We start from the raw sequence: 13,222 nt of genomic DNA, 5'->3' as shown, positions 1-13,222 counted from the left end.
TGCTCCAGTCCGGAATCCCTGAAGCATTACACCAACAACCTGACAACAGCTTTCGCATCCCGCAACTACCCTCCCGACCTGGTACAGAAGCAAATAACCAGAGCCACTTCCTCATCCTCTCAAACCCAGAACCTCCCACAGAAGAACCACAAAAGTGCCCCACTTGTGACAAGATACTTTCCGGGACTGGATCAGAGTCTGAATGTGGCTCTCCAGCAGGGATACGACTTCCTCAAATCCTGCCCTGAAATGAGATCCATCCTTCATGAAATCCTCCCCACTCCACCAAGAGTGTCTTTCCGCCGTCCACCTAACCTTCGTAACCTCTTAGTTCATCCCTATGAAATCCCCAAACCACTTTCCCTACCCTCTGGCTCCTACCCTTGTAACCGCCCCTGGTGTAAAACCTGTCCCATGCACCCTCCCACCACCACCTACTCCAGTCCTGTAACCCAGAAGGTGTACACGATCAAAGGCAGAGCCACGTGTGATAGCACCCACGTGATCTACCAGCTGACCTGCCTACACTGTGACACATTCTATGTGGGAATGACCAGCAACAAACTGTCCATTCGCATGAATGGACACAGGCAGACAGTGTTTGTTGGTAATGAGGATCACCCTGTGGCTAAACATGCCTTGGTGCACGGCCAGCACATCTTGGCACAGTGTTACACCGTCCGGGTTATCTGGATACTTCCCACTAACACCAACCTATCCGAACTCCGGAGATGGGAACTTGCTCTTCAATATATCCTCTCCTCCCGTTATCCACCAGGCCTCAATCTCCGCCAATTTCAAGTTGCCGCCACTCACACCTCACCTGTCATTCAACAACATCTTTGCCCCTGCACTTCTGCCTCGACTGACATCTCTGTCCAAACTCTTTGTCTTTAAATATGTCTGCTTGTGTCTGTATATGTGTGTATGGATATGTGTGTGTGTGCGAGTATATACCCGTCCTTTTTTCCCCCTAAGGTAAGTCTGTCCACTCCCGGGATTGGAATGACTCCTTACCCTCTCCCTTAAAACCCACATCCTTTTGTCTTTCCCTCTCCTTCCCTCTTTCCTGATGAAGCAACCTTGGGTTGCGAAACCTTGAAATTTGTGTGTGTTTGTGTGTTTTTTTATTGTGTCTATCAACTCACCAGCACAGGGATTGGAATGACTCCTTACCATCCCCCTTAAATCCCGCATCTTTTTGTCTTTCCCTCTTCTTCCCTCTTTCCTGATGAAGCAACCGTTGGTTGCGAAAGCTTGAAATTTGTGTGTGTGTTTGTGTTTGTTATTGTCTCTATCAACATACCATTTATATATATATAAACAAAGATGCTGTAACTTACCAAACGAAAGCATTGGTATGTTGATAGAGGCAATAACAAACACAAACACACACACACAAATTTCAAGCTTTTGCAACCCACGATTACTTCGTCAGGAAAGAGGGAAGAAGAGAGAAAGACAAAGGGATGTGGGTTTTAAGGGAGAGGGTAAGGAGCCATTCCAAACCCGGGAGCGGAAAGACTTACCTTAGGGGGAAAAAGGGACAGGTATACACTCGCACACATACCCACATATCCATCCGCACATAACAGGCACAAGCAGACATATGTCCATCCGCACATATACAGACACAGGCAGACATGTGTAAATGCAAAGAGGTTGGTCAGAGATGTCAGTCAATGACAGGTGAGGTACGAGGGGTGGCAACTTGAAATTAGCGGAGGTTGAGGCCTGGTGGGTAACGGGAAGAGAGAATATATTGAAGGGCAAGTTCCCATCTGCGGAGTTCTGATAGGTTGGTGTCAGTGGGAAGTATCCAGACAACCCGGACGGTGTAACACTGTGCCAAGATGTGCTGGCCGTGCACCAAGGCATGTTTAACCACAGGGTGTTCCTCATTACCAACAAACACTGTCTGCCTGTGTCCGTTCATGCGAATGGACAGTTTGTTGCTGGTCATTCCCACATAGAAGGCTTCACAGTGTAGGCATGTCAGTTGGTAAATCACGTGGGTGCTTTCACAAGTGGCTCTGCCTTTGATCATGTTCACCTTCCGAGTTACAGGACTGGAGTAGGTGGTGGTAGGAGGGTGCATGGGACAGGTTTTACTTTGGGGGCAGTTACAAGGGTAGGAGCCAGAGGGTAGGGAAAGTGGTTTGGGGATTTCATAGGGATGAACCAAGAGGTTACGAAGGTTAGGTGGATGGCACAAAGACACTCTTGGTGGAGTGGGGAGGATTTCATGAAGGATGGATCTCATTTCAGGGCAGGATTTGAGGAAGTCGTATCCCTGCTGGAGAGCCACATTCAGAGTCTGATCCAGTCCCGGAAAGTATCCTGTCACAAGTGGGGCACTTTTTGGGTTCTTCTGTGGGAGGTTCTGGGTTTTAAGGGGAAGAGGAGGTGGCTCTAGCTATTTGTTTCTGTACCAGGTCGGGAGGGTAGTTGCAGGATGGGAAAGCTGTTGTCAGGTTATTGGTGTAATAGTTCAGGGATTCCGGACTGGAGCAGATTCGTTAGCCATGAAGACCTAAGCTGTAGTGAAGGGACCGTTTGATATGGAATGGGTGGCAGCTGTCATAATGGAGGTACTGTTGCTTGTTAGTGGGTTTGATGTGGACGGATGTGTGAAGCCGGCCATTGGACAGGTGGAGGTCAACATCAAGGAAAGTAGCATGGGATTTGGAGTAGGACCAGGTGAATCTGATGGAACCGAAGGAGTTGAGGTTGGAGAGGAAATTCTGGAGTTCTTCTTCACTGTGAATCCAGGTCATGAAGATGTCATCAATAAATCTGTACCAAACTTTGGGTTGGCAGGCTTGGGTAACCAAGAAGGCTTCCTCTAAGCGACCCATAAATAGGTTGGCGTACGAGGGGGCCATCCTGGTACCCAAGGCTGTTCCCTTTAATTGTTGGTATGTCGGGCCTTCAAAAGTGAAGAAGTTGTGGGTTAGGAGGAAGCTGGCTAACGTAAGGAGGAAAGAGGTTTTAGGTAGGGTAGCAGGTGATCGGCGTGAAAGGAAGTGCTCCATCGCAGCGAGGCCCTGGACATGCGGCATATGTGTGTATAAGGAAGTGGAATCAATAGTTACAAGGATGGTTTCCGGGGGTAACATTGGCGTTCGAGAAAGTGTTTGGTGTCTTTGATGAAGGATGGGAGACTGCATGTAATGGGTTGAAGGTGTTGATCTACGTAGGCAGAGATGCGTTCTAGGGGGGCTTGGTAACCAGCTACAGTGGGGCGGCTGGGATGTTTGGGTTTGAGGCAGCCGGGATGTTTGGGTTTTTGAATTTTAGGAAGTAGGTAGAAGGTAGGGATGCGGGGTGTCGGTGGGGTCAGGAGGTTCATGGAGTCAGGTGAAAGGTTTTGTAGGGAGCCTAGGGTTCTGGGGATTCCTTGAAGGGAACCCTTGTCAGCCGGAAGAATGACGAGGGATCGGTCAGCCTTCAGATCACAGATAGATCACAGCTTCAGCTGTGGTGATGTTGGGAGTAGGATTAAGGTTTTTCAAGAAAGATGGAGAGGCAAGGCTGGAAGTGAGAAATTCCTGGAAGGTTTGGAGAGGGTGATTTTGAGGAAGAGGAGGTGGGTCCCGCTGTGACGGAGGACGGAACTGTTCCAGGCAGGGTTCCATTTGGATAGTGTCTTGGGGAGTTGGATCATTAGGAGTAGGATTAGGATTATTTTTCATCGTGGCAAAGTGATATTTCCAGCAGAGACTATGAGTGTAGGACAGTAAATCTTTGACGAGGGCTGTTTGGTTGAATCTGGGAGTAGGGCTGAAGGTGAGGCCTTTGGATAGGAGAGAGGTTTGGAGGAAAGGTTAACTACTGAATTGGGGTATTGTGGTTCCAGATTGTGTTGATTTGAATTTTGAGGTTTTACAGGGAGTGGAGCTGGAAGTGGGTGATTGAGCAGATGGGAGAGATGGGGTCTGTGTGCAATGAGAGGAGGTTGAGGTTTGTTGGAAAGGTTGTGGAGGGTGAGTGAGTTGCCTTTCCAGAGGTGGGAAACCAGGAGATTGGATAGTTTTTTGAGGTGGAGGGTGGTGTGCTGCTCTAATTTGCAGTTGACCTGTAGGAGGATGCTCAGATCAGCTGGTGTGGATGTGGGAGAGGAAAGATTGAGGACTTTGATTAGGGATAGGAGTTGACGGGTGTGTTCATTGGCTGAGTTGAAGTGTAGGTGAAGGATTAGGCGGGTGAGGGCTATGGATTGTTCAGTTTGGAACTGGTATAAGGGCTGATGGAAAGAAGGGTTACAGCCAGAGATGGGAACTTTAAGTGTAAGGCCTTTGGGGGTAATGCCAAATGTCAGACAAGCCTGAGTAAATAAAATATGGGAGCGTAATCTGGCTAGGGTGAAGGCATGTTTGCGGAGCAAATGTAAATAAAACTTAATGGGGTCATTGTGGGGATGTTGTGAGGGAGACATGGTATTTAGAAGGTGGAAAGTGTAACATGAGGCTAAAATGAAAGTCCCTGCAGTTGTACTATCTTGTGTGTGTGTTTGTGTGTTTTTTATCGTGTCTATCAACATACCAACGCTTTCTCACTTGGTAAGTTACAGCATCTTTGTTTTTGGGAATGTGGATCTCACGGGAGGCATGCTTCTTAGTGTTGTAGCTCCCTGGGGCACTCTGGGATGCTCTCTGGGGTCCCCAGGGTATGCACAGTGTGAGGCACCTCTGTGTTACTCTTTAAAGAAGTATTGTACGGGTGGTCTACTGTGTATAGGTGTGGGGACGGTGGGTGGGTCTCGCGTAATTCGCGTCGCACTATCTTCTGTGTCCTCGGTGGCTCAGATGGGTAGAGCGTCTGCCATGTAAGCAGGAGATCCCGGTTTCGAGTCCCGGTCGGGGCACACATTTTCAACTGTTCCCGTTGACTTATATCAATGCCTCTATGCAGCTAGAGGTATTCATTTCATTGTAAAACCACCAAATTTGTTAAGAAACAGCACTGAAGTTGGAAAAAACCCGCATAATTGGTGGAAACAAAACCAACAACACTGAAATTGAAGGCGCAAACAAACAACACAGATTTTGGCAAGAAACATGGAATTTGACAAGAAATCATACCAGATTTGACAGGAAAAACAACAGTAAATATGACAAAAAACAACACTGAATTTGTCAAAAGATAACACTGGGTTTGCCAAAAAATAACACTGGGTTTGCCAAGAAATAACGGCGAGCTTGACAAAAAATAACACCCAATTTGGTCATGAAATAAAACAATTTTCTCCTGTGCCTAATTATCACCAGACGTTTCCTGGAGACTGTAGAGTGCAAATGAATGACACATTCTGCCAGCAATTATTGAGCTTTTTTGTATAAATAACTGTAGATTCCCCAACATACATTAGTAAACAGTATGCCTATGACCTATCCAGCATCCTTCAGCAGGTAAGTAACATGGTGGCCTGCCCTTGATTTTTGTTTTATTGTTGTGAACTTTCCATTAACATAACGCATTTGCAATATAGTTTTTGCTTTAGATCTCTCAGTGTTTGAAGTCAAATGAACATTACCTTCTAAAGAAATTTCTTTGTTGACTTAAAATTTTAAATATTAAAATTCTGGGACGGTGGTCACCATTTTTTGCATTATTCATTAACACTTTCACTTGAGTTACATCAGTTACTGTACGCTGTCTGAAGAAAAGAAAGTATTAGTCTATTAAATCTGGCTGCCTGTGTTGCTGGCTACCTTCTCAAATGTGCTCTCCTTGAAGAAGAACACCTGGACTAATGAAAAAGTAAGCTCTCCAAGTAACAGTTTGACACACTGTCTTTGCATTGCCTCTTCAGAATGTCATTTTGGAAACTAGTGACATGGCACAGACACTGTAATATCTAAGAATTTTGCCATTAATTATGATACACTTTGAAGGAGCATACTTTGTGCGTCTCATTATAGTGCTTACCCTTGTTTTGCTGTAAGCTGCTTAATTGTTATACAGGGTTTAACCTCTGAGTCCAGTAGTATTCTTAAGGTCTGTTAAGATGCAATTTACTTTATTACATTATCTTTCCGTGATTAGTATTTATAAGTGTGTTAGAAACAAAATAGGCAGCAATAGGCATTGCGAAGTTTTTTTTGTATGTCTGAAGAAAAGAGGATAAAAGGCAGTGCAAAGACTTAGATATTGGTTCTCTAGTTGCTCATGATTTAACTGTCATCACACTAAAAAGTTAACAATCTAGGATTTCTATAGTTGAAGTCCTTTTATTCTTATACCCATCTTACTGCTACACATGTATCTACTATTTTTTCTGAGATTGTGATTAGTTTATTTATTCTATATCTTTATTTCTTATGCTACCAGGGACTGTAACTATGTGGAGTCCAAATGTCCGTGAACCACTTGCCAAAATGTTGTGCCACAAGCATCCACTATTGGCTGTAGCTGTTGACCCTGCAGGCATGTAAGAAAAGTACAGAAATTTAATTACATGTATTTTTATAATTGAGTTTCTCTTAGGTATTTTTTAGTTTTGATAAAATTCTAGTGTTGATGAGTTTTTTATGAGACAGAAATGAGAAAAATGTCTTTGAACTTTAACCACAGTTTTCTGTGTTTGTCCAATTTTAATTACATTTTCTCATTTTGTCTTTTAATTGATTGGTACTGTCTATTAGTTTCAACAAACTCAAATACTCTCAGAGCATTTTTGCATTTGTTGATCAAAAGATCCCTAACCACATTATGGTTCAGTGACTCTTCCAAAAATATTGGGTATTATATTCCATCATTTTTTGAGAGTGCTTCAGGGATATTATTAACTCTTGTAGTGATATTTTGGCATACAATGTTTCAGCCATTCTCAGGATGAATTCCTTGTAAGAGTTTTGATACATTTTACGCTGTGGAGTAAATATGCGTGTGTCAGAGGTAACACTGTTGGTAACATGAGCATCGCTGACAGATAAAACTTCATGTCTCTAAGAGTAAAACAAAGCAACTGCAGAGTCAGCAAATCCACATTGCTTTCCAAGTATTTGGTTGACTATTATGGATGGCATATGTTCAAATTTTCATGTGGAAAAACTTGGAGACTAATACTTACTTCAAGAGCACAGACTTGAAACGAAGGGTTTCCATAATTTGTTGAGTTGGGAACCGTCATTTTGGTTGAGCAGGTTGTCAGCTAATTATATTTCTTCAACTTTCTTGACCACTGTATTAAAGTAGGACGAGTCTGCAACCCGTATTGTAACTTGCCTGTAATCAATGGAATGGCCAGTTTACATACAGTATTTGTGTGGGTATGTATGAAATTCCTTATGAGTATGGTAAAAGGTACATACAACAAGCAATATGCACTGTAAATGATTGTTGAAATGGACACCAGTGAAACACTCGCCTTCTACAGCCCACAAGTAACAGTGACTGAACATAGTATGAGGGTCATTCAATAATTAGAGACACAAATCGGCCTGGAGAAAAAAGCACACACACCAAAAAATTTTTGCATCACCTCAGTTCCTAGTGTTCCGGAACCTGTACAGAAAATTGGAATATAGATCAACATAAACAACATTTATGCCCTTTTTATTGCTCATGAAAAACACACATTGCATGTTGTACCACCATACAGCAGGACCTTCAGAGGTGGTGGTCCAGATTGCTGTACATACCGTTACCCCTAATACCTAGTAGCACGTCCTCTTGCATTGATTCATGCCTGTATTCATTGTGGCATACTATCCACAAGTTCATCAAGACACTGTTGGCCCAGATTGTCCCACTCCTTAATAGCTATTCAGCGTAGTGCCCTCCGCCACACACCGTTGGGTGGCTTGTGGAGTATAAATGTAGATGTAGAAAGTGGTTCGTGGGTCACGTCCATAAACAGCCCTTGTCAATCTATCCCAGACATGTTCGATAGGGTTCATGTCTGGAGAGCATGCTGACTACTCTAGTTGGCCGATGTCATTATCCTGAAGGAAGTCATTCACGTGATGTGCATGATGGGGTTGCGAATTGGCATCCATGAAGACAAATGCCTCACCAATATGCTGCTGATATGGTTGCACTATCAGTTTGAGAATGACATTCACATATTGTACAGCTGTTACAGTGCCTTCCATGACCAGCTGCAGCGTACGTCGATCCCACATAATGCCACCCCAAAACATAAGGGAACCTCCACATCGCTGCACTTGCTGGACAGTGTGTCTAAAGCATTCAGCCTGACCGGGCCTCCAGACACGTCTTTGACGATTGTCTGGTTGAAGGCATATGCGACACTCATCAGTGAAGAGAACATGATGCCAATCCTGAGCGGTCCATTTGGCATGTTGTTGGACCCATTTGTACCGCGCTGCACAGTGTTGTGGTTGCAATGATGGCACTCGCCATGGATGTGGGGAGTGAAGTTACGCATCATGCAGCCAATTGGACACAGTTTGAGCCGTAACACGACATCCTGTGGCTGCACGAAAAGCATTATTCAATATGGTGGCACTGGTGTCAGGGTTCCTCCGAGCCATAAACTAGGTAGCAGTCATCCAGTAGTGATCTTGGGCGGCCTGAGTGAGGCATGTTATCGACAGTTCATCTCTCTCTATATGTCTGAACAACATCGCTTTGGTTCACTCGGAGATGCCTGGACACTTCCCTTGTTGAGAGCCCTTCCTGGCACAAAGTAACAATGCGGATACGATTGAACCATGGTACTGACTGCCTAGGCATAGTTGAACTACAGACAACACGAGCCATGTACGTCCTTCCTTGTGGAATGACTGTAACTAATCGGCTGTCGGACCCCCGACGTCTAGTAGGCACTGCTCATGCATGGTTGTTTATATCTTTGGGCGGGTTTAATGACATCTCTGAACAGTGAACGAGTCTGTACCTGTGATACAGTATCCACAGTCAACGTCTGTCTTCAGGAGTTGTGGGAACTGGGGTGATGCAAAACCTTTTTGATGTGTGTTTTTTTACAAAACAACACTTTTTCTATTTCAACATAATCCCCTTGAACATTTATGCACTTGTTCCAACAGGCTACAAGCTTTTTTATTCCAGCTAGAAAGAACTCTTGATGTTTGGACCAATTTCCCACTAACTTTTTCACCTCCTCATTGTCCTGTAACCTCTTCCCTTGTAATGCCTCCTTCACTGCACCAAACAAATGGGAATCATGAGGTGCTAAATCGGGACTGTAAGGGGGATGAGGCAGTACTTCCCAACCCATTTTGTCGATGGTTTCACAGGTTAGTTGAGCAATATGAGGATGTACATTGTCTTGCTGGAGAGTCACACCTCTCTTCTGAGATCCATGACATCTCTCTCTCATGGCTGGCTTTACCTTGTTTAAAAACAAATCCGAGTAGTATGCTGCTCTTTGAGATAATAAAAAAGACTGGACCTTCAGCATCCCAAAACACAGTCAACATTACTTTTCCTGCTGATGCTTGGATTTTAAATTTTTTCTTGACAGGTGAGTCGGTGTACTTCCACTCCATACTTGATTCTGGCTCATAATAGTGAACGCAATTTTCATCACAAGTTAAAATTTTGTTGAAAAAGTGCTCATGTTCTCTTTCATAATGTTCCTTTGGCTTTGTGTACACTCTCAACTTTGTTTCCTTGGCCGGCCGGGGTAGCCAAGCGGTCCTAAGCGCTATAGTCTGGAACCGCGCGACCGCTACGGTTGCAGGTTCGAATCCTGTCTCGGGCATGGATGTGTGTGATGTCCTTAGGTTAGTTAAGTTTAAGTAGTTCTACGTTCTAGGCGACTGATGACCTCAGAAGTTAAGTCCCATAGTGCTCAGAACCTTTTTTTACTGTACTAGTACTAACTTGAACATTATCAATCATTTCCACAGTCACACGGTGGTCGCCATGAATAATTTCATCAATTTGACTTTCAAGTGAGGGAGTTGAAACTACAACTGGTCAACCAGAACACTGTTTGTCAGTCACTGAGTTGCAACCATTTTTGAACTGCTTTATCCACTTGTAAAAATTTTCATGATTCATACAACCTTCACCATAAAGTTTAGACATTCTAAAGTATATATTCACTGGTTACTCGCCTTCAGCTAGTAAAAAACGAATAACAGAATGTTGTTCAACTAATGTGGATGTTTCAAATGGAGTTGCCATCTTGAAATGTATTTTTGAGGTTATAAACGAAACAATGTTGATAAATCAGCTGATCAGGGTTCATCCCAGTGATGCCAACTTAAAGCCATAAAAGTACCAAACTTGCCCTGCTAACAGTTTTTTTTCCTCAGACCAGTTTGTCTCATTAATTACTGAATGACCCTCTTATTTCCACTGGCCATTCCATGGATTATGGGTAATTTAAAATACTGGTGACAGTCTCATCGTACTGGGTTTCATTGGTCAAGGAAGCTGTGGAAATACAATTAGCAGATAATCTGCTTAACCGAGACGAGGGTTTCCAGCTCAACTAATCATAGAAACCCCTCACTTCACGTCTGCTGCACTCTCAAAGGAAATGTTAAGTCTTCACTGCCTGGCATTTCAACATATGTCATCCATAATAATCAGCCAAATACTTCCTAAGCAATGTAAATTCTGTAACTGTGCACTTGCTTCATTCTGCTCTTAGAGGCCTAAACTTTTATCAGTGAGAGACGCTGTTGTCATTAACAGTTTTATCTCTGATGCATGTGTGTTTACTCCATGATGGTGTAAAGTGCTTTAAAAATCTTGCAAGCAACTCACCTGGAGAAAACTGAAAGGTTGTCAGCCAAAATATTGATACAAGAGTTGTTAATATCCTGGATGCACACCCCCCCCCCCCCCCCCCAAAAAAAAAAAAAAAAAAAAGAAAAAAAAAAAGAAAAAAAAAAAATATATCCACTCCACTGGGAAAACTTCCAGAAACACAAGATTCGGTCTGTTTGTAACCACAGTGTCTGAAATATGTCTTTCACTTGTGGACTATCATACTGATGGTCTCAGGCAAATTATCTGGTAATGTGTTCACGCTTATTTCGTAGGGGTGTTTCTACTTTCTGCTACCAACATACTTGCAATTTTCTAAGAATGTACTATGTAAATTAAAATGACACCCCACTGCTACTACTCCATGCTCGTGGTATTATGAAACTATAGAGTTTAAGCCTATCTTTGAATGATTCTACAACCAATATGTCTGGACATGATGGCCAGTGTAAATATTAAGTCCACAAATCACTGTTAGTCTTGGCCATATGAGTTCAGAGTCAGATTTATTTTGGACCTTGTATGACTTATGGGTCCTGCGATTTGCTATAAACGCTCCTCCACTTGTTAAGTCCCATAGTGCTTAGAGCCATTTGAACTCGTCCACTTCCTTAAGAATATCTCACCCCTTTCATTCAATCAACTTTCTAACTTGATTTGCAGCAGCTATTTTCTACACTGAAGCGCCGAAGAAACTGGTATAGGCAAGCATATTCAAATGCTAAGGTATGTAAACAGGCAAATACGGCACTGTGGTCAGCAACACCAATATAAGACGTGTCTGGTGCAGTTGTTAGATCAGATACTGTTGCTACAATGGCTGGTTATCAAGATTTAAGTGAGTTTGAACGTGGTGTTATAGTCGGAGCATCTACATCTACATACATACTTCGCAATCCACCATACGGTGCGTGGCGGAGTGTACCTCGTACCACAACTAGCATCTTCTCTCCCTGTTCCATTGCCAAACAGAATGAGGGAAAAATGACTGCCTATATGCCTCTGTACAAGCCCTAATCTCTCTTATCGTATCTTTGTGGTCTTTCTGCGAAATGTAAGTTGGCGGCAGTAAAATTGTACTGCAGTCAGCCTCAAATGCTGGTTCTCTAAATTTCCTCAGTAGCAATTCACGAAAAGAACGCCTCCTTTCCTCTAGAGACTCCCACCCTAGTTCCTTATGCATTTCCGTAACACTCGCATGATGATCAAACCTACCAGTAACAAATCTAGCAGCCTGCCTCTGAATTGCTTCTATGTCCTCCCTCAATCCGACCTGATAGGGATCCCAAATGCTCGAGCAGTACTCAAGAATAGGTCGCATTAGTGTTTTATAAGCGGTCTCCTTTACAGATGAAGCACATCTTCCCAAAATTCTACCAATGAACCGAAGACGACTATCCGCCTTCCCCACAACTGCCATTACATGCTTGTCCCACTTCATATCGCTCTGCAATGTTACGCCCAAATAAAAAATCGACGTGACTGTGTCAAGCGCTACACTACTAATGGAGTATTCAGACACACTGGATTCTTTTTCCTATTCATCTGCATTTTACATTTATCTGTATTTAGAGTTAGCTGCCATTCTTTACACCAATCACAAATCCTGTCCAAGTCATCTTGTATCCTCCTACAGTCACTCAACGATGACACCTTCCCGTACACAGTATCATCAGCAAACAGCCGCACATTGCTATCCACCCTATCCAAAAGATCATTTATGTAGATAGAAAACAACAGCGGCCGTACCACACTTCCCTGGGGCACTCCAGATGATACTTCCACCTCCGATGAACACTCACCATCGAGGACAACGTATTGGGTTGTATTACTTAAGAAGTCTTCGAGCCACTCACGTACTTGGGAACCAATCCCATATGCTCGTGCCTTAGTTAGGAGTCTGCAGTGGGGCACCGAGTCAAATGCTTTCTGGAAGTCAAGGACTATGGCATCCGTCTGATAACCTTCATCCATGGTTCGCAAGATATCATGTGAAAAAAGGGCAAGTTGCGTTTCGCAGGAGCGATGCTTTCTAAAGCCGTGCTGATGCATGGGCAGCAACTTCTCTGTCTCAAGGAAATTCATTATATTTGAACTGAGAATATGTTCGATAATCTGGCAAGAAACCGATGAGCGATGGGACACAGCATCTCTGAGCTAGTGATGAAGTGGGGATTTTCCCGTACGACTATTTCACGAGTGTGCCATGAATATCAGGAATCTGGTAAAACATCCAATCTCCAATATTGCTGCAGCTGAAAAAAGATCCTGCAAGAGCAGAACCAATGATGACTGAAGAGAATAGTTCAGTTTGACAGAAGTGCAGCCCTTCTGCAAATTACTGCAGGTTTCAACATAGGGCCATCTGCAAGTGTGAGCATGTGAACCATGCAATGAAGCATTATCTATATGGGCTTTTGGAGCCGTAGGCCCACTCTTGTATCCTTGATGACTGCACGACACTAAGCTTTACACCCTGCCTAGGCCATCAACACCGACAATGGACTGT

The 13,222-nt window shown here is 43.6% G+C and overlaps 1 protein-coding gene across 1 annotated transcript in view; it reads left to right on the top strand.

The window, feature by feature from the left end:
* LOC124795972 (WD repeat-containing protein 46) overlaps positions 1-13,222 on the top strand; it is a 64,857-nt gene that overhangs the window by 23,918 nt on the left and 27,717 nt on the right. Inside the window, exon 7 of the mRNA XM_047260057.1 lies at positions 6,334-6,433. Within this exon, the coding sequence (XP_047116013.1) occupies positions 6,334-6,433 (100 nt within the window). The remainder of the gene's footprint in view (positions 1-6,333; positions 6,434-13,222) is intronic.

This window comes from Schistocerca piceifrons, chromosome 1 (assembly GCF_021461385.2).
Source record: "Schistocerca piceifrons isolate TAMUIC-IGC-003096 chromosome 1, iqSchPice1.1, whole genome shotgun sequence".
NCBI lineage: Eukaryota > Metazoa > Arthropoda > Insecta > Orthoptera > Acrididae > Schistocerca > Schistocerca piceifrons.
This window is presented reverse-complemented; position numbering and strand designations above follow the sequence as displayed.